Source organism: Numida meleagris, chromosome 1 (genome assembly GCF_002078875.1).
Source record: "Numida meleagris isolate 19003 breed g44 Domestic line chromosome 1, NumMel1.0, whole genome shotgun sequence".
Classification (NCBI taxonomy): domain Eukaryota; kingdom Metazoa; phylum Chordata; class Aves; order Galliformes; family Numididae; genus Numida; species Numida meleagris.
In genome coordinates this window covers 32,445,736-32,469,159 of record NC_034409.1, presented here as the reverse complement: position 1 = coordinate 32,469,159, position 23,424 = coordinate 32,445,736, and the positions used below count along the sequence as shown (strand labels likewise).

At 35.3% G+C, this 23,424-nt stretch overlaps 1 protein-coding gene across 2 annotated transcripts in view; it reads right to left on the bottom strand.

Moving 5' to 3' along the window:
• The window catches only part of SLC16A7 (solute carrier family 16 member 7), an 82,283-nt gene that overhangs the window by 5,059 nt on the left and 53,800 nt on the right, over window positions 1-23,424 (bottom strand). For both annotated transcript variants that reach the window (XM_021385039.1, XM_021385038.1), the window contains exons 3-4: window positions 3,507-3,650; window positions 1,167-1,979 (exon numbers count right to left, since the gene is read on the bottom strand). In XM_021385039.1, the coding sequence (XP_021240714.1) occupies window positions 1,167-1,979; window positions 3,507-3,650 (957 nt within the window). The remainder of the gene's footprint in view (window positions 1-1,166; window positions 1,980-3,506; window positions 3,651-23,424) is intronic.

Genomic DNA, 23,424 nt, shown 5'->3' with positions numbered 1-23,424 from the left:
ATTGACAGCAATCCTAAAAATACTTGGACATGTGCTTTTAGGTACGTGTAGTCCAGCTGACTTTTGTGGCACTGCTTATTTGGATATAGCGTATGTTCACAGGGCTGGGAATCTTTCCATTTCTGTATTGCTGGGCTTACAGTGCAACGCATACGCACACACCATTAACATATATTTTTCAACAAGATTTGGGTATCTATTTTTTTAGCCTCTTATATGTTATGTTCCCTTAAGATTATAAAAGTCACTAACAGCATAATTAAATAAATTCTTACTAATAAAAAAACAACCCACACATAGCAAAGATAAACTACTATAAGACTCTTTTAATCCTTCTTGGTACCAGATTCCCAAAAGTTACAAATATAGTCCAAGCTATACACCTAGTCTGGTTTTTATATTCCCTTACTTAAATTAAAAAGGGAAGTTTGTAACATTAACAACTTTCAGTCCAGGTAGGATGATTCATACACTGAAATGTCTCAAACCAATCTACTGGCTACAGAAACAGGCTAAACAATTGGCTGAGGGTGGAGGTGTAGTGTGAAGTTCACACCAGGGCACAATGCTATGCAACACCATGCTGGAGCCCTGCCTGAGATGCTAAGCCTGCTTCTGTCCTTTCCAGCACCTCTCTGCTGGTTTTTTCTGTCTAGATGTGCAAATTCTCTCCATTTAGACAAGTTAAGGTTGTCATTTTTTAAAAGTAAGAAAGTTTTCCTTTAGCTGCAACAAAGTTGGAGAAACTATAAGCCACTCTGTAACATCTTCAGAAACTGACCAGTGGATCTGATGAATTCAAGAGAGTTAGGATTGCTCTGGTGAAGAGCAAGGTGAAACTGAATCCATGTAAATTAAGGCAGCAAAGTTAGCTCTAAGTACTATCAGGGAATCATACATTTATCACCTGAATTTAAGGTCTAGTTGAGATACGCTCATAATCTATCTACTAATCTAGCAAATGCACTCCGTGTACACCTTTACATTTTCATGTGGATATGAAACTGTGAAGTGCAAAGATAATAGATGCAATGCTTCTACAGAACATTCCTAGTCACAGAATAAACATGATGTAACATTAAGTAAAATTATTTTATTAATTCAACAGTAAGCTGCAAGGTCATGCTGAGATGTCTGGAAAAAAATGGAATAAAATAGATTCTTACCTCCTAGAGGAGGGCCTACGAGCACAGGGCAGCATTCCACGATGGTGACCAGTCCAACTGCACTGGAAAATCTGGCAGCACCAACAAGGTCCATCAGAGTCTCAAAAAGTACACTGCTAACCATTCCAAATGCAAACCCAAAAAATACAGCATATATCACCAAGCCAGTGTAATTTGTTGCCAGAGGGCACAAGATATGACAGACACCATTGTAGAAGACAGCAAAACTAAAAAAGTACTGGATCTTTGGCCGGATAAATTTGGAGTTTGCTACAAGTCCCATTGAAGGCCTAGCAAACATATCTACAAAGGCTAAGATGGATAGCAAAAAAGCAGCAGAATATTCATCAATTCCTTTGTGTTTGGCGTAAGGAGCCAAGAATACTATAGGAGCAAAGAAACCAACAAACATAATAACATTTCCTGACAAATAAATCAGAAACCCTCTGTGTTTGAAGAGGGAAAGGTCTAGGTATTTATTGATAGTTTGCCAAAAAGATTTCTTGTTGTTTTTGTGCAGGGTAGAATCTCCTGTGCCTTTTTCAACATCTTTTTTCACAGGAGGGACTGGTTTTGGTCCAACAGGCCTCATAAGTGACCCAGCCACACAGCAGTTCAAAAGAAGTCCTCCCAGAATGAGAAAGCTTCCTTTCCAACCAAATGCATTAAAGAGGAATTGATTGAGAGGTGCCAATGTGCTCAGAAACACTGGACTTCCAGCCATGGCCAATCCATTAGCAATGGGACGCTTCTTATAGAAATACTTGCCAATCATGGTCAAGGCAGGCTGTAAGTTGAATGCCAAACCCAGACCTAAACAACAAATAAAACAAAGTATTATTGCATAGCATGCACTACCGAACATACACTATACTGTTGTCAAGTTATTGTTAAAATGACCAATATCTAATCTAGTGATTTTCAATGAAGATGAAAACCAACTAGCATGAGAAAGTGAAATACAGTTTCACGCCTTTCCATATGTCTTAATGTCAGGACTGTGTCATGGCGGTATTCTGTCATTTCCACCTGTAGCATTTTAATATAAACCCAAATTCCTTGCAGTGTTTCAGTAATGACAGAGACAGTGGAATGACACAGGAATGATGGTATCAGCACCATGATTCTATTTTTTATTTAGTAAGCTGTAATACAATTCTCTCTTGGCTCATTTCACAAAAATTATTAAATGTCACACTGAAAGTAGGGTGAATTTAAACAAATAAATTTCCTCACTTTTTATTTCCAGCTGTATTTAAGATTGAAATTGTGTATAAAATTGGAAATTAAAAGGGATAATTGTTTTGGAGCACATTCAGCTCTACAGCCTCGGGTATGGAAGTCCCCACTACTGGTGGAAGAGTTACAGAAGAGGAGGACAAGTATGGGAACAGTCCACACATTCACATGAGTATTTGAGTTGCACCTCTAGGCCTTCTGTCCATATTAAGACATCTCAGTAATGAAGTCTAAGTAGCTATTTATCTGTTTGGTAGCATAGAGAAGTAGTTTTCTTCTTTCACAGGCCCTGACTTTACTCTTTAATTGGGAGCAAGTTTAGGATATAGTAAATTAGAACTTTAAAAAATAAACATTGAACAAAGAAGGAGACCCAGTGTAGAGAAAGATGAGCTTGAACGAGAACAAATATTATCTCATTCATTCGTTATGTGTCAATATTTCACCTCTAACTTCATCTGCCTTCTGTATTCTGAGAGAGTTGCAGTGTTTCATTTTTTTTAAAGAAACTTCTGATAAATAAGTTATTTAATTTAATGTCCTTACAACTACTTCAGTTCATTGTCTTAGGAAATATTCAGACTTTTAATTACATAGGAATAATTTTGTTTGAGAGTTGACTTGGATTTTACACGGAAAGCTTTAGAACTGAAAGCTGTCATATTTTCTATGGGAGAAAACCTACAGAAAGCTGGGATTAGGTTCTGCATTTTTACTAGAATTCTGCTAGCCTCTGCCACCCTGCTTGATGTGTAATGTGATTGAAAGCTAAAACAATGAATGTGAAATTCTACACAAATTACTGTAATAAGTGCTGTCAATTTTTATACCATAATTACAGTGCAGCATGGACCAGTACATACATACAGCATTTATTGAATAAAATCCTCACCCGTTCCTGAAATATTCTATGAAATAATTTAACATCATACTGTCTAATTTAAAGAATTAAAACATTTAGGTAGCTGAAATGAACTGATATTGCCACCTTCTTGTTTTGTATGTGCAATGTCTTGCACGGTGAATTCTTCCTCAGTAAGGGGTTGTTGGTACAACAGTATTAGAAATAATATAATATTACATTTTAAAGAGCATTCTTACCTCCGACGACCCCAATACATAGATAAAGCTCCAGAACGCTGTTGCAGAAAGAAGAAGCAATCATGCCAAATGAACACAGGATACCCCCTGCTATCATCACTGGTCGGCTACCATACTTATTCACCAGAATGCTGCTTATGGGACCTGTTGGAAGAAAGAAAAAGCACTAGCAGGTAGCAGGTAACTCTGTCATACATATCTTTTTCTTCAAGATATGTTGGAAAGCCTTACTATTCCATCCTGGAAAATGTTTAGCTGTTTCTGTACCAATTTGTCAGACAAACACTCTGTTTCCAGATACATGAGCCAGAATGTGGATATACTGTCTCCATGACAATATAAATATCGATTTGTCATGGAGATGGATCAAAAGATTAAAGACATCAGACAAGCAAGAGGGATTGTTACAGTTCACATGTAATCAATACTGAGATCGGTCAGTGGAAGTTTTGAAAGGGCTGAAGAATTTCATGTATGAGACAGATATCAAAACTCTGTTTAACTGAGCAGGAGAGATCTCTCAGGCAAGCAAACAAACAAGTGATCTTGTTGATACTGTAGCATGTCAGCATGTCTTGGACACTGACTTAAACCTACACATAGACTTAGAAACACTGTCAAAGCAGAACGTACACCTCTGGCCCCCAAGGATCATTTTCCCTTACCTCATTCAAAGGGGCAGTTAATGTGCAGTAGGATGATTACAAGTTGTCTGGGAAAATCTAAAATGTGGTTTAGCATAAAGATTTCGAAACTTCAAAAATATTACTACAAGTCCGTTCTCCAGTTTCAACTGCAGTTCAGTTTATAGTGTAATTACGTCCACACTAAACAAACAGCTAGTATGCAATTTAGCATGACATGCATTATATGTTTCTTAAACGACCGTGACTAGAATAGATGGCATGCTACATATCAAGATTAAGAGGTTGTCAAAGCTCTTTAGGCAAACCTGCATACCATCTGATTGCACTATATTTGGCCCAAACCATTATGAATCGCCTTGTTTTTGCAATAACTAAACTTACTCCATTCAAAAATAATAAAAAAACAATAATAAAAAGCAATAGATTTTAAACACAAAACAAACAAAAAAAAAACATAAACACAAAATTTTATGCACCTGGCATAAAGTGGAATGCCAAGCACTGTGCCTGATTTCATTGCAAAACACTTTTAAGTCTCTTGATATAAATATCTGAAGGAATAAATGCCAGAATTTCCATGATGCAAAAAAAGCCAAATTCAACCAAATGTAAGACTATATTTCATACGTATACTGTTATTTTGGACTCACTGTCTGAATTACTGTAAATGTATTAAATGACTATTATGAACATACTGTAAATGGTAAAAATCTACAACAAAAATCCTTAGCATATGCCAAATGACCTGGGAAGGTAAAGGATACTCAAAGTGAAGGTGTTAGGGCTCATCTTGCTGACACACAAAACGGGGCAGCAGGCTCTGTTAGCTCTGATGCTCACTGGTTAAGCGCAAAAGTGTACTGAAACCTCCAGACTTAAAAACTCAATAATAGAATGGCCCACCAAATATACAATAGGCCAGAGGATTAATGAATGGCTTTAAATCACATATGAAACACTAAACCATTTAGCAGACGTTTTATATTATGAGATACTCAGCACTTCTTTATTTCTACTTGAGGGGAGCCACCAAGCAGAACCATGATGAGGTGAGGTTTCTCCTTTGAGGACATATGCAGAAGGCACTGAAACATGAAGGATGGATAACTTATTCTCAAACCACTTCTAAATATATTGTATTGTGCATACCTTTCTTGTCTTAATAAACTTGTGCACTCATAACTACAGTGATGTGTAATTTCAGTCATGAATTGTTTTATAGAGATATGTCTGGAAAATCAGTAGTAGGGATCATGTCTGAATTAGAAAGAAAGCCCTTTTAAAATACAAGAACAATATATTTTCTCTGGTTAAAGAAATAACAAACAAACAAAAAACCCACAACTCTAAGTAAAAAGTTTCATTCCAATATCAAATTATATTATTGAAAAAATATTATTAAGGTAATTTTCTGAAAGAAAAAAGGTTTAAGTGTTCTCATTGCTAAACACAATAATAGTATTTCACTTGAAACATACCAAAACTAGGTATTATTTTCAAGTTATTTTTCTTATGATGAGATAGGAGTATTTCTGTAAATTAATTTGACCACATGAAAAATTGTGTGGTATTTGTTAATTTCCTCCAAAATGATATCAGTAATAAACGTTGACTTGCTGTAGTCATACTTTGAATGTTCCTTTGCTGATCCTTAGGGGAAAAAAAAATAAAGAACTACAAAAGAAGCATTTTGGAGAATATTTGGTCAAAGTATTTACAGATTTATTCACTACAGGCAGCATCTTGAGTTGTACCCTTATGAAAGAACTTAAGAAATTATCTAGATATCAAAAGACCTGATAGCAATCTGTTTCTTTTCTCATTAAACAAAGCCTGTGAAAAGCCAAAATAGGTGTGAGATCATGCGAAAATGATGAGGCAAATGCACACATACCAGACTATCAAGTGTTGGAAAGAGAGAAATAGAATTGAAAAATATTGTCGTGCAATATTGCTACTGACTTAATTGAAATAAAACTATGGATCAAAAGACAACATTGCACAGTGTTGACAATTTTCCAACCATAACCATGGGCAAAGACATAGCATTTACAGCTAAAGAATGTGAACTCTAGTGTCCATATTCTTTGATACTGTTCCATTGAACCTTCCTTCCTTCCTTCTATAAGGCAGGATAATATGTCAGATTCTTGTTTGTTTAGTGGTCTGGGGAAAATATTTGCTTTTAGGAGGTTTTTTTTTTTAGTGAATGGGAAATGTCTAGTTTTCATAGCACAATTCTTGCAGGGACATAGCTTTGCAAACAGTTCAGAAACAAGAAAACTGCATCTCTACGGACCTTAACCGTGGCAGCCGGGCCAGGACCTAGAGACTTGCAGCTTTTCAGGTCAAAGAATGCAATGTCATCCTCACCTATAAGGTGTGCTAGCTAGAGGTTGAGTATGCGTGTATCAATTTAGGTAGGTAGAGGGTGAAGACACCAAAGGAAAGACAAAGATACCTGACATATCAAAGGTCTGAACTTTGAAATGACCTAAACTTGGACTGTATGAATTAAAAATTCTTTTAAAATTTATATTATCTTTGAGATGTTTTGCTCAAGTAATGATGTGCATTTACTATCACAACTTGATTTCACTTTTTTTTCTTTTGTATATTCTAGTATTTAGTATTTGTGCATTTGGGAAATACAAATCTTTCTATAAGACACTAAGCTAGTTCTAGACACTTCCATTAGTTATCCAGAAACCCTCCAAATCTGATGAGTAGGTTAAATATGTTCTTGTGACATCTGTGTATATACTTGGTTTCTGAGTCTCATAAAATGATGCATATCGTATCTCAATGTATATGAATCCACATAAATTCCAGCTGTTTGTTTCTCTGAAAACATACTTTTTATAGCTATGCATAAATCTAATTTCACATTTAACAGTTTCTATGAATAAGCAATGCTCACATGCCAGCAGCAAGTACCTAAATTCCATGCTTTTATGTTTTTTTTTTTTTCCTAATTGTTGTTGGTTTGTTGTTTTTTGTTGGTGGTGGTGGGTTTTTTTTGAGAAGCAGTATTAAGCTGTTTAAGTAACGTATCACAGCCAAAATCATGCATGTTAATGCACTAAAGGACTGCTGGATCTGTGAGTCTATTTTCCTGAAGTCTGAAATAACTACCTAGCAGATGTTAAGTCAGGAAGCCCACAAGAATATTTAGACTGATCTCTCCCTTAGCACCTACAAACCACCAGCCACAAAAGACTATGCACTCCCTGAAATAAATTTAAGGCCATTATCATAATATACTAATAGTGTCCCAGCTGTATTTTTGTTTTATATCTATCTAAGGTAATGACCAGACTTAGAGAAGGAATAAGATAGCAACAGTAACTGTGTCACTGAAGAACAGACTCAGGAAGGGTTATACAGCAGGACACAAATGTTTTAAAGGAAGACAAGTGTAAGAAAGAAGCTTTTCATGTTCATCATACATTGAGGAAAATATTGCAATAGCTTTTTCAGCTATGCATTTGGGAGCTGTTAATGATGTTTCATACAAAGTTTATAATAATGTGGCACTTATTTTGACAGCTAAGCAAAACATTTATTTGTCCAGTTGTATGCAGAAAATGTGAGGACAAGGCTGCTTTGACTGGCCTCCAGAGAATACCAAGACCTCTTATTAGAAATACATTGTTTAGAAATGAAATGTATTATTTCTTATAATAACAACAGTTGCAATAATCTGTTTTCCTCTCACTTCCAAGTTCAGTGTTTCAATCACCATTTAAATCTCCCTTCTTCAGTTAAGCTCTGCTGTTGTTAAAGAAAGGTAATAAAAAAACCTACATAACTGAATAATAAGTAGATTTTAAAAGCAGATGTTTGAAGAAACTCACTTTTTTTCCCCCTTAAAAGATGCCCATGTGCTAATATGGTTTAAACAGAACTCAAACAATAAAACATGGTGTTTCGGTTTTTTTTCAGTAGTGTACTGCTGGATATTTTTGTGGAAATGAACACACAGCTCAAGCTACGGACTATAAATTTAATAGTCTCTGTCTCATAGTTATATTATCAGAGATACACACAGTCATGCACATACCTATGTCTTTATTTGCTTTTTCCAGTCCTAAAATAAATATATGCTTCAAAAAATGATCTGACTCTGGAGACAGTGCAACAACTTCATATCTAATATCTCTGAAAGCTTAAAGGATGCAAACCAGATGATAACAGTATTTCCATTTCATGATACCTAGAGGTTATAGTACTGGAAGATCTGTTTGAAGGCCACCAAATAGCATAAAGGAAGATTTACTTGGCATAAAATCTATATCTTGTTCAGCTCTCTGGTAGAGTAACATTTATCAGTCCAAATGTATTAGGTACACTCCATTAATTTATAAAAGAAAGAGTCTAGGTCACTAGAGTTCTTGCTGTCTTCTCTATTTTTCATCATTTTTTTTTTCTTAATAAAATGAGAAAAAAAAAGTAGATACCACTTTTTCTGAGGGATGAAAAACTGAGCTGCTGTTTAAAGATATAATAACTGATCAGAACAGTTCCAACAGGGACTGTAGCTGTATAAAGGATCCTACAGGATACTTGAAGCAGTATTAAGCTGCCACAGTTGTGCTTTATTTCTATAATGAATTCATCACTGAATCTTTTCTACATTTATGTTCGCTGAAGGAGTGGCAATATTTAAAAGTAAATAAAAATCTAGGTTTTAGTATTTATTTGTTCTGGTTTGATCGCTCAATGCTATAATGCAATTAAAGTTCATTCACATCTGCAGTTTTATTCACACACAGCCAGAGCATCGCTTATGAGTTTTATTGACCTACCTGCATTATCTTTACTAGGCAACTAGAGAAGAACGTTTTTGATACAAAAGTGATGTTTTAAACATACGTTGACCATGTGTTCATAGTGTCGTTGATCTTAAGCAACCTGAAATGACTCAGTCTGAATGATCTGATATTTATTTAAATACAGAGAAATCTTGAAGATGAAAATTTATGCAATAATAAGAATATAATAATAATAAGTTGCAGTAATGCAGTATTGTAGATTGCATCTTGTCAAGTCAAATGACTTAAACATGCATACATTTTTGGAACTTGCAGAGCATCACACCAGCTATCCTTCCAGTCTGGCTATATTTTATTTCTGTGTTCTACAGGGCAGAAAAGAACGGAGGAACTCCAAGAACTAAAATGAGGATAAGCTACTTGCTCATATAGTTCAGACTTCTTTTTTTCTTTTTTACAAAATACAAAATGCACTTTTAGGAGATGATTTGCTTTGTTTGGCAAAGAGTCATTGGTGTTTTCCTACAGCAAAGCCTTCATTTTCATTTTAAAATGCCTCCTTCAACCACAAGTACTTTCTGCAAGTACTTAGTATTACTCTTGGAATGTCACATTATTTATCCAGAGAAAAAGCAAGTCAAAATTGATTTCTGATAGCACTGAAAATCTATTCATGAAGGTTGAAAATGTCTTAAAAATACTTTGTTTTTCTCAAGCAGAATTAACTAAAACATTGAGGATACTGGGACATTCTTACCTCTAGTCTAAAACCTTCACTTAAATACTATCATTACTCTTGCATGAGCATTTAGAGGGAGTTGGAGTGGACGGGGAAAAAGAAAGCATAGATGAATCTGACAACATTAAAATGTCAGGCAACTTTTTATTATTAAATTCTTTATCACGTTTGCTGGATGGTAACACAAGCAATAAATAGCAACCAAAAAGAAACGGTTAAGACTGAGTCAGGGCAGCTGAAATGTGAGTTAAGATTGTGCAGCTGCCCAAGCACTGCATGCCAGGAAGCAAGCAGCCAGCAGCTCAGCCATCCACCAGTGCGGTGAGCTTTTCTTGTCACTTCCCCATCTCGAACTATGTTTCCTGTTGACTGGCTTGCAGGCTTTTATATATTAGTTGAGATATTGAGGTGTATGGAGCTATGGACCACACAATTTGGAAAACTTACCTCCAAGTCAACAAACTACTGCATAAATACAAATTTTAAAAAGTTGGAAAATTGTTCAGTTTTAATCAAAGCTTAGCCATGTACGCTCTGCTATAGATTTTCTTTTCATAAAAGCCTGTCATGAAAGAGTCAGTCACAAAGCTGAAGATTTGAAGATGATTTATGGCATTTCTTTTGAAACTAGCAATCAGAAACTTTATGATATTTAATCAGAAGTGAGTGTATTTCTATGAACTGCTGAACACTCAGCTTTTTTCAGTAATGTTTATGGTCACTGAGTACCAAATAAAAAAGAGTGCTGTCTCAAAATTAACTGTCCAAATTTTTCATTAACATATTTGATAGAAGTCAGAAGGAGCAAAACTTTTAAACTTTATTTATATTTGTATTCTTGTTAATTTCAGTATCTCTGAGAAAAGTGAAGAACATGGATATATCTTTGCAAAAATTAATCTTCCAACCTGGAAAAAGGCAAGAAAGAAGAAAGAAGAGGGAACAAGCCAATGTTAAAATGGAAGGAAAGCACCTGTAAGAGAGATGTATTTAAACAGAGACACTGCAACACCAGGGCACATACTTCTGGACACAGTGGCCTGTATGATTCCATCATGGGAATAGCTGCAAATAGAATCAGCACCACAATATGTGAATCCCAAGTGGTCTTCTATGAAATCTAATGGTTTTGTTTTTTTCTCAGAAAACTGAAGCAACCAGCTTGTAGCTTAAACAGCAAATGCAATGTAGTGCATCAATATTAATATTAGAAAATTCAATTGCAAATATGAGGTTCTTGGAAGACATAACAAAAATTTCCTGGAAAAGCAAGGATGATGAAATTTTCCAGTGTGGCGTTTAAGAGTAATCAACTTAAATCCTCAGGAGCTCATGTACTTTTGTGAATCTAAAGTTAACAGTCTTTTCAGATGTCGAAATGTGTTTGGAGATTTCACCTAAATAATGTTACATGCACAATGAACTCATATCAGAAAAGTTTACTTATTTAAATGAAAAAAAAAAGCAAGGATTTATTCATTTTCCCTCTCAAAAATACATGAGATACTAATATGTAGATATTAATAAATATAATTCTTTACAGCAAATAATTAACATGAAGGTATTAATAATAAACTTCATTAAATTTCTACCCTTTTCAGGGTTTCAGCAGGAATTTCAGGATGCATAACTCTAAATACAGAAATACTCCAATGAACATATTTAATGGTTTTCTTGGAAACATCTTGTCTATGGAGTATTATGCATTCATCTCAGTGTCTGCTCCTTCTTCCTCTGTGGATACTTATAGAAGTGAAAGACTTAGTTCAGTTTGGTTGTAGCTGTATTTAAGTGCTTGTATGAGAAGCAACATCACTTCTCTGAAGAGATCGAAACAAGTCCTATCTATCTTTTTTTGTCTACTGACAGGGAAAAAAGGAAAATTAATGCTAATGTGAAATTAAAGTATAACTTATACAGAATTTCTAGTACTATCTCTAAGATAATTCTACTAAAAAACAACCAACCAACCAACCAAACAAACAAACCTATGCCCAGACAGAGACAACAACAATAATAAAACGGGAAGCAGTATTTATGTAGAAACATCAACTAAGATATGAAGAAAGAAATATAAACACTTATTTTTCCTCATTTGGTTGTGGGACTTCAAATTACACAAATGGGCTGTTTTCACCTAGAATAATAGAGAGCATTGATCCCATTTACAAGTACTTTTTACCTGGAAACTTCTGAGTTCACTAGTGAGACAAAAGAATTTGAAAATTCCTAACTAAATGTCAATATGCAGAAGACTTGTGTCTTGTCAATGCAGATCACAGCTTTGGAAGTAAAAACATTCATTACAGCTTGTTACCTCTGTGAAGTGGATTTTCAGACAAGTTCTATATATTCTGCTGCTATAAAGGGATTTTCTGCATTGTTGCAGTTCACAGAATGAAAAGACAGCAGTTATAGTATACTGCTGTTGTAGCTACAATTATAGCAATTTGAAAATAAAAACCATGTTCTTAATTTCAGGGCTAATCATAGATAAAGAAAATAAACAGGGCTTGCTAATATTTAAATTCTACATGGTTATTTTCCTAAACCGTGCTATTAACTTACCAATATATAGTCATAAATATTTCCCTTGATTTTTTCTTTCTGCCTCTGAGCAACAATTACTTTCCCTCTCTGCATGCGTATGCACATGGGAACAAAATATTCACAAATGTTCATTACTCATCACTTTCTATTTATTATATCCTATTATGATTCATGATTTCTTGTACACCTTAAAAATCACTGGCTACTTTTCCTGAAATAAAACAAAACTTCATCAGTTAAGATTAATATTGCCATTTGGATTTCTCTGTCTTCTTCAAACTGCCTGTTGTATTTTTACCTAGCACATCATCCTACAGTTTGTTTTTTCTTTTTCCAGAAAAATATTGTCTAACACAACTTAGAAATGACACCTTATGAATTGTCACAGGCAATAATACATTTTTTCAAGAAAAGCACAGGATACATGCACCCTCTTCCTTGGTCTTTCCTTATCATATTCCTTTCTCAACTCAATTTTGGACTGTATAATTAAAATTCAAATTGAAAATACTCGATTTACTTCCTATGATGCTTCTGTGGACCACTTACTGTGAGTTATGGATCATGAGTTAATCATTTAATGTCATCTACATATTCAGAATTGAGAAGTATAAATTTGGATGTATTTATTACTGTGAGTCCTGAAAACTCATCATATTTAGGTCGTGTTCAATAATATTGTTAGATTATTTCCAAATGCATTTGTTGGCTAACACGTACCTCACGCTATTCTTCAAATATATATAAACTCTTCCTAAAATATTTATCATTTTCATTATAGTTGCATTCTTAAAAATATCTGATAAAATGCATGTGGTAATTTTCAGCGGTTACAACTGACAAAGCTTGAGAGCAGGAATTTCAGAAGTTCCTCAGCAGCCTCCTTGACAAGTAAACTAGCTCATGTATGAGGAACTGTATCTGAATAATATTTAGTACACAAAGTATTGAGGGAAGGGTGAAGAGGAAGATAATTTATTTGTTGTTCAGAGATATTCTACAAAATGTAAACTGAGCACTTGCATTAGGGTTTGGCACACAAGATATTTAGAGTATAAATGTGGGAGATGGTGGAATATGAATGGTTATTATTCCGTGTGTATAATTTGCATATTTCCCAGTATTTTGCAAATGGGGAGACTGAGCAACCAGGGCAGCGGGGGGTAGGGGAGATACACAACTACACTGAGCCATCAACTTCAAGTGAGAATCCTTGGGATGCTGTTCTGCTTGTTTGGTTGGTTTTCTGTTTTCAGATAAGTAAAAAAAAAGGTGGAGACAACTTAGTGAATAATTCCAGAATTTTGGAAGTGTTTCAGAGGTTCACATTAGAACCTTTTCCAATTTACTTACAATTTAGGCACCAAAAATAATTTTTAATAGAAATATTTAGAAAAATATTTAGGAGTGAATAAGTGGCTTAAGAGTGAGTTCATCATTTCTCTCCTAGTTCTTTTTTCTTTCAATTCTTCTTACAGTTCTTCTTAACATTTTAAAGCAAAATACATATGCTTGAGAATGGTATTCTATTCAATAGATTTGAAAGTGAAATCATATACATATATATTTTATCTATACATTATATGAGCAGATGTCACTTTATCTTTCCATATTCCCATACCTACCTCACGTATGTTTTTTTCATCAGACTTGAGTTTGTCATCAGACTGACACTTTGAGATTTCCTTCTACAATAAGAGTTTTGCATGTTGGGTCTTTGAAATGTTTAGACATTTCCTATATATATTAGCAACATGCCATTTCTTTTGTGAACTTCAATACATACTCATTCCACAGACTCCAATCAACTAAAACATGATGACTTCCTGTAGCAAGGGGAAAAGTATGCTTTCCCTATAGAAAGAAAATTTCATAAAGTATGAACAGGTAAGATGTGTAAGAGTCATGAAAAATGAGCAAAGGAAACCTGGGACTTAGCAAGTGGAAAACTAAGATATTACCAGGGAGCTACGTGAAGTTATCTACTGTATTTGTGTTTTGTCTGGACTACAAGGGAATCATGTGTATTATGTTCTTCACAGAGTCCCTTCCATTGTGGCATCAGAGATTACATCCCCATAGACAAGGTCTTCTGAAAAAGGTGGGAGATGAAAGGGAGTCTATACCAATTTTTTTTTGTATGAATAAGGAATATCTGAGCTCTCCTGCAAGCGGCAACATGAAGTGGCTTGGTCACTCAGGACCATCTTATTGCACTTGAAGATAATATTCATGTGGCTTTTGAAACAGGCATATTTTCTTACTTGATGTGAGGAAACAACCTAGCTCTGCCAGAAACTTTATTTTCTACCAAGTAACGTAAAATGGCTTAGTTCTAATGATTGTAATGCATCATAAATTCTAAATAAATCAGTGGCCATTAAAATATAGGCTTCCTATGATTTGTATTACAGATGCTGTTTAGATATCATGCATTCCTGGAGTCACCTTGCATCTAAGGAGTTATGCTAATATTCTTCAGCCAGAACATATTAAAATGATCCAGTGAAATACATCTGCCTCTGCAAAGATTTAATGTATGTGCTGATGGGGAGAATATTACGTAGGTTTCCTAATAAAATAATTACTATCTTCCTGCAGGAGAAACTATGTTTCTCTAGTAAATTTTAATACATCTTGCTGAAAACTTGCTGAAAGTTGAATGATCTAGGCAATATGTATATCTGAACACCCTGTCAGGTGAATTTTTTATAACATATGGAGAAGTGATCAAGAAGAAATTCTATGATACAAATTTGTTCATGTCTTAATCTCACTTGCCACTTCAGATGTGCTCCTCTGAGCACAGAGTCGAGTGCCGTGTGCTTAAGTTATTGTTTGTGTTTCAGTAGGTAAATACAAAAAGCTTCTGAATCAGAATGGCAATGGCTTATATATCCTTGCACATTCTTTTTACAGGTATAAATTCACTGTGTGAAGGACAAAAAAAGTCACTCCTATGTGTACTATCTTTGTGACTTGCTATTTTGATTGTAAAGGAATGATACACAAATTTGAACTAGGACTGTATGAAGCATCCTTATGCTTTAACATCTATTTTATTCCTAAACTGAAATACAAGTTTCAACTCTCAGAATTTTCAGTTGAGCCAAAACTCTTCAAGTACATCACTCTGAAATATTGCAAACTTCTCCCATGGTACAAATAAAAAAATTAGAAAAAAGCTATCCAGCAGTCCCATGATCTAATTCTTACTATTTAGCTTTACAGAATAATAATAAAAAAAATTATTCCAGATCATTCAGTACTATTTTACATTTCTAAATGTCATAAAATCATTTAAAAAATGTTGCAGATCTACAGTCTTTCAACCACAGTTTAGTGTAAGACCAGCCACTGAATTATGTTGGTCATTATTGTAAATACAGTCATGAAACACACAGGGCACCTTGCTCTGGGAGAAGCTCCCATTTCATTGTGGAAGATGCAGTCTTTCTGGAAGTCCAGCCTATAGGAAGGAGGGATCTCTGCATAAATACATAAACATACATTTATATGTTGACTTGGTTTAAGCAAGTGAGAAATATAACTTCGAACTTGATGGGTTCTTTGGCATTTAAATTTAAGCACATATTGCCCACACTTGGAGCAGAGATCAAGGCAGTTCTTTTGCATATCTCTGATAACAGCCTAACATTGTCACTGAAGCATGTCATTCATCACTATCTATATCAATGGATCTGTTTTAAGTTTTTCTTACTGACTTTGTTATTTTTTTCCAGTGTCACTATCCAGACTACGATTCTAGAATAGTTGGCAATAAGTTCAATTAAGATTTGCACATTTATCATATGTAGCACACAAGCTATCTATAATGCATCTATTTACTGATTTCAGTCCTTTTATTTTACTGTATTTTGCTGGATAGATGTCCAGGGATACTAGCTAAATAAGTAAATCTTATTCACCATAAGTAATGATGCCATGCTGCTTATGTAGAGCTTTAAAACTTTATGCTCCTTAATTAAATGCTTCATGGTAACAGTCATAGTGCCTTGGTTTCTTATGGATTAAATAGTTCCTGCAAAGAGAGTATTTATGTAGAAGATACAAAATTAAAACCTCTTGTACTTTGCTTATTTACTTCCTGCTTTGGAAATTACATGTATTCTGATTAGGCAAATAACAACAAATTCAGCTACTTAATTAGAGACACTCAAAGCTTAGCAATAACACAATAAGGAGAAATTAATTCTGCCATTGAAGTACATGCCAATAATTCAAATGATTTAAAATACAATTGCTCCTGAAGCTTTTCTGAGTGAAATTTGATATCCAAGGACACAACGTGACTCCACCTCCTAGGGAAGGCCAAATAGGACACTTGCCTGCTTGAATTATGCCTACTCTGAAAGCCACTGCAAGGAGTCCTTGAAAGTTCTGACACTAAGCCACTCCTCTGAATAAGTTATATTCTACTCTGTTGAATAACAAGAAGATAAAATCTAGGCTGCAGCAGTAAATCTGGAAGCAGCATGTGCTGGACAGCAAAGCTTACTGCTGTAAAAGAAAAAGAAATGGAATCACAAATAATTTGTGTTCATGGAAAAGCAAAGGCATCCTACAAAGAAGAGCAAGCTGAGCAAGACTTGTAGCATGACAGATTTGGTACTGTCAGTTGATACCAACAGGGAAGTGTTTAGGGATCTTGCCACAGAGAAACTGAAACATATTGAACTTCCAGATCACTCACAGAACAGATGAAGACATAAAAAGAACAATAGATTTCTACCAGCTTATAATCAGCTACAATTATTAAACAAACTCTGTCAATTATTTAACATATAAGCTATTCTCCCAGATGTTTTATCTTTATTTAGCTAGTGATGGAAGCAAGTGAATTAGGGGTGTGAGGAAAGATTAGACATTTACAAGCCAATAATTTTAAGATTACCAAGTAGTTTTAATAATATTAAAACTAGTACAACTGAAACTGTCACTGAAACACTGGAGCACTACAACCTACACAACAATCCAGAGATATAGAAAGACTAAAAATATTAATTCAATCTTTAGTAGAACAAGACCGAAATCACTACCCACTGCATGCATATCTCTACAGGAACATGCTTAGCTTTTAAGATCTCTAGACAGTGAAATATAATCTGTTAGTATAGCACAACAATCATGTAGGGTAGAATCACTTTAAATGTGTGCAAAATAGATCAGAACACTTTCTCTAAAAAGCACTGAGCTAACAAGCACTAAAAAAAAGCAACAGTAAAGTCCTTCTAAAACATGATTAATCTGACATATTTTGGAGATTGCACACAGGAAAGGATGAATCAGAAATTTCCATTTTTATTGACTGGCAACAGAAGTTGTCTAGACAACTGGTTCAGATGTTGGTGCCTATGGTGAGGGAGCTGGAATCCCAACAACATAATCATACAAGCATAGATATTTGAGTTGGAAGGGACCCTTAACGTTCACGTAGTCCAATTCATCTGCAATGAACGTACAGATATATCAGGCTGCTCAGAGCCCCATCCAGCCTGACCTTTAAAGTCTCCAGGGATGGGACATCCACCACCTCTCTGGGCAACCTGTTCCAGTGCCTCACCACCGTTATTGTAAAAAAACTTCTTCCTTATATCCAATCTAAATCTCCCCTCTTGTAGTTTGAAACCATTTCCCCTTGTCCTATCACAACAGATTCTGCTAAAGAGTCTGTCCCCTTCTTTCTTATAGCCCCCCTTCAGATACTGAAAGGCCACTCTCAGGTCTTCCTGGAGCCTTCTCCAGAAAGAACAGCTCAGGCTTTCTCAGTGTGTCCTCACAGAGAAGGTGTTCCATCCTTTGGGTCACTTTTGTAGCCCTCCTCTGGATATGCTTGAACAGGTCCATGTCTCTTCTACATTGAGAACTCTGCATACGGACACAGCACTGCAGGTGAATTATCACCAGCACAGAGTAGAGGGTCAGGAAAACTTCCCTCGACCTGCTGACCACACTTCTTTTGATTCAGTCCAGGATATGGTTGGCTTTCTGGGCTGCAAGGGCACATTTGTTGTTCATGTCCAGCTTGCCATCCATCAGTACCCACATGTCATTTTCAATGGTGCTGTGCTCCATCCTTACATCCCCTAGCTTGTACTGATAATGCAGGTTGTCACAACCCATGTGCAAAACGTTATAGTTGGCTGTGTTGAAAATCATGATGTTCACATTGCCCCAGTGACCAAGCCTTTCTAGGTCTCTCTGAATGGCATCCCCTCCCTGAGGTGTGTGGACTGCACCAAACAGCTTGATGTCATCCACAAACTTGCTGAGGGTGCACTTGAACCCACTGTCAATGTCATTGATATAGAAGATATAATCTCTAGTTACTACTGTTAAAAAGCTGTAATGGTAGCACTACTTCCTTCAGAATTTTCTAAGAGACAAAGCACTTAATGAAAAGTGTTTCAAAGCAGTATAAATAGAAAACAAAGCAGGGCACAGTCAGTGTAAAACCTATTTATGTGGAAGTGCTGCAGGAAGTGTTGGAACTGGATGAGAACAACCTATTTCTCAACAGAGTCTCTCATTAAAAAACCTCTTTATATGGTACATATGTTTATCTATGTGTATCATATCTGATGTCTGCAAAAATCTTCAAAACTGGTTAATGAATTAAAAGACAATTAAAAACAACCTCATTCTTTGGTTTCTGTAGTTACTCTGGCAGGAGAATAAACCTGTCACTAAGTCTTCTATTAACAAATATATATCTACATACCTTTAGGAATCACAATAACAATCTCAGCTGTTGCCAATTGATACTGGTTTATAATATCTTACAAATATCACAGTTCAGCTCTGTTTCCCTTGACTATACCCTTTCAAAATAAACAAGGGAATAGTTCTTAGACATTCCAAAACAATGGACCAGTAAAATTCTATAATAAGTTCTTTGTAAAGTGCTAGGTTTATTATTTCATTTGAAGTGCTGGTGTGATTACAATGGTATACACAGCATGAGTAGATAGACTTTTCCTTCCCCATAATACTTCTCTGGGATCTGCTTAAATACCTCATGGTTCCCAGTTGTGCTACACCATTGTTTCATTACCTTTGAATTACGCGACACACATCACAAATGCAACCATTGTATGATCCAGTGATATGAAAAACTATATGGGAACTAATCCAATATTATTAGCGTACAGAAAAAAAGCATTCCTTCATCCAAGTTTTGCAAGCTCAATGAACATATCAAAGGCCTAAGTTTTAGATTAAACAAACCCAAGTTTTAGTCCCTTAGAAAACGTACTTTATGATGCATATTATTTATTATTTTTTGTCCTTGACCCATTATTTTAAATAAAGTGGGAGATAAAAAAGAATCTTCTTTAGGGATAAAAAAAGCCGTCATGATTGATTAATTTACCTATAGAAATGAAGATCAATGTTGTCTGCTTGTATATAAATGAAAATTATTTTCATTAGATGCTTGAGTTAGGTTAATCAAAGTTAATGCAAATATTCCTATGATAATCATTACTAATAACCTATGCCTTGGACACTGAAAATGCTCAGGAGAAGTACAACGGCAAGTCTTTTCATGTAGATGTCTTTCTGTTTCTGACTTCTTATTCGGAAGACCAAAAAATTATTGCTCTCAATGTACTTAACTCTGAGACTGTCTCAGAATGGCAAGACTGAGACTGGCTAGAACGACAAATCTGTTCTGAAAAGAAAAAAAAGGAATGAAAACATCTAAAACATCATCATCCTTCCCAAGTTCAATTTTAGGGATGTTTTATGGTAGAAACAGACAACATCTCTGTGTTAAAAACACTGGTTACTACCACAGAACACTTCCCTAAAAGACATAGTTTTACTAAAACTCAAAGACTTCCAAAAAATGAAATAATTGGCTGTACTACTTCATCAAAGGCTTTATCAGGATGCCTTAGCAGGTCTCCTTTTAAAAACAGAATTAGTGTATATTTATAATATTTTGTTACTCTTGATATCTCTTTTTAGAACTTATCTCTATTTGTTAGTAACATTCAAAATGTTTTGTTCCTTTGTCACCTCATTACGCCTTCTTTACCTGTGAGTCCCAAATTAACTTGACGTAGACACTTTACATACATTTTAGGCTAAATGTAAAGTAAAGTATTCCCTCATGCCCCTGAGCCATTTGGAAAGTTGATAAGTTCTGCTTTCAAGGACACTCTAAATGAGGTTATTAAAATTCAACGTTTTTCATATTCTGATGGAGAAAAATGTTTGTCCCCAACAACAAAGGACATAGGTCAATTTAAGAAAGCTTCTCAATCTCCTTATCCATGGCCATGGAATACCTTGTGCCAGTCTTTGTAAATCTAAAATAAGAAAATGTTACCAGGGAGGAAGAAAAGTGTAGGAGACTATGTTCTATCCAAAAGTAAAAATCCATAACCATCTGTTGTTTGTGTTGCATGCATTTCGCAACTGTCATCTCCACTGTTCACGTCATTTCATCTTCACAGCAATATCACTGAAACACCCACTGAGATAAAATCACAAATATTTTGAACATACCATATGATACATTATTTTCCAAATTAATATTCAACAAGGTCACAGTGAGAACTTGTCTGCAGTTTACTTTTGTGTTGTCACCTGAAAAATCTTTTAAGAGTCTGCTACTACTCAAGCTCAAACTTGAATAATTAAAGAAACACGGAAAAAAAGAGAGAAGAGAGGTTGCTGAGAGAGGTTATGGTCTCCTTCCTTGGAGATATCCAAGACCTGCCTGGACACCCACCTGTGCAACCTATTGTAGAGAACTGGCTTTAGCAGGGGGGTTGTACTCAATGATATCTAGAGGTCACTTCCAACTCCTACAATTCTGTGATTCTGTGACTCTGTGAATCAACTATACGTTGCATTTTTTAACTGTAAGCATGTTTTCAAAAATGGTAAAGGAGACTACTTAAACTCTGAAAGCATTTTTCTTCAAGAACGGTCCCAAAATGCTTTTTTGAAAAAGTCTTCTGGAAGTTAAATGGACCTTTCTTTTCTGAACTTCAGATCAGCAAGACAATCCCACATTTCACAGCTTGGAGGAATTAACAGTTCTCAAGCTAATCTCTATAACCTAGTGTCACATCTAAAAAGCTATTTTTGAAAATAAAATCAACAACAACAACCAAAGTGAAATTTGCCCTTGGCTAAATGACAGAAAAAAAGAGTTAAAGACAATTAAGTAAACTGCTTTTTCCATAAGGAAGTCTAAAACCCAAGGTCAGTTGTGTCTGAAATCAACATATCTGTCACATGGCTTTTATGGCAGCCACTAAGGTTCCCATCAAGCTTACATTAAAGCAACAAAAATATATTTTTTTTTCTAGAAAAAGATTGAGCTCTGATAAAATTTCTAATCACCTTTGTCTGGTTAATGCTGTGCAAAATGGAAAAAGGGAAATTTTGTAAAAAAGAAGAATGAATGATGAGAACTTCAAGTAAAACATTTTTTGTCTTTTTGGTCTCCAATTCCTTAATATTTGTGTGCATCAGAGCATACATATGGCTCTTTAAGTATGCACACATAATTGATATATTAAAGAAGACCTACATGCATAGATATTATACATATGTTTTCATATGCGTATACTAACAGTATGCCCTGTCAGGATAGCTCAACTAATTCCATCTTACCCCAGATTCTGTCCTCCAGTAGTAAAAGTGTGGTCATCCCAGTCACAGTCCCTTGTGTGTTGGAGTCCATCACAAAACCATCACCCCTAATTTAATACAATTGACACTCTCTGCTCAAGAGAGGCAGAAAAAGGAGTTGCCATGGAGACTGAAGTATCGCTCTTCACCAGAGGATGCTTCTTTCAAACACAGGGTGAACCACAGAGGCTGTCTATTACATGTAACCTTGGTCGTATTACAGGATCTTGCATTTTGGGAAGGCTTTTTAGTAAGCTTAACAAACATCCAGGAGATGAGAGTTGGGAGGAAAAGAGAGAGCTTGAGAAAAGAACAAACAAACAAACAAACAAACAAACAAGAACTGCATGGAATTGCATATTATCTTACATTGAGAGGGGAAAAGAGTTTCATATTGACTTGATTTATCAGATTTGTCACCTCTGCTTAGTGCTTTCCTAACAGAGTGAATGCTGTGCTTGACCTATTTGCAGGAATTAACCAGGACTGCAAGAGACCATATGGATTGCCAGATGGTCTGCTATAATTTAATGCCATTTATTCTAAGTATGAAGTAAGTGATAAACATAATTAACATTCTTTTAGCTCCTTACTGGATGCCATTTATTAGTTTATTAGTATTCTTTTTTTTTTTTCCTAAAGCATTGAAAGGTAAGTTAATACCTTGTTATTGAAACACAGAAGCCAGCTAATTACAGCAAGAGGCTGCAGCCTCTAAAGCAAAGAGTGGCAGCACAGACTCTTAACTTATTCACTGACCCCACTGTGATGATTAATAGGTTGAATGCTAAGCTCTAATGAGAATGACAGATCTTAGATGTTTTCAAGTTACCTTAATTAATAGTATGATGAAGAGAGTGTTCACGCAGACATATCACACTTCATGGTAAACACTACACACTGTACTTTTGGTCTTCATATGTCTTTCACATTACAGCACTTCAAATGCTAAGGAATCAAACCACCTTCAGACAACAAAAACAATGGAGCGATTTCCTTCAGAAATGTTTTTCCTGATTGCTATTTCATATTCTGCCAGTGATTGTCTAAATGCTCTATTTTTTAGGAAGTGGTTCTAGAGAAGCTATGGCTTCAAAGAGTGTTTATACCAGGCAGAATCGTCATTTAAAAACCATGAGTCTACGGTAAGTAATGCCTCCTATTTAATTCCATGAATTTACAGCAAAGAACACAATAACACTGTTTGATAGAGCAAATTTTCATCTACAAAATACTATTTGTCAACACAGTCACCACCATTAGCTATGCATTTTGGCCAGCAATGAACAAGAGCCTGCATGCCACACTCGTAAATTCTGCACCAGTGGAAGTGACCTGCTGTCGCTGTCACCACTGCTGAAACACACCATCACTGCCTCACTGTGCTCACATCCACAGTTTGGTCTCCATATCTACTCAGCAAGAGTCAATGCACGTCAATGGGTGCCATTTTTTCTGTGTGGAGGAATTCAGTGCCACACCTTTTCTTCATACACATTTTCATGTCAGACGCCATTGTATCAGACTGCCCCTCT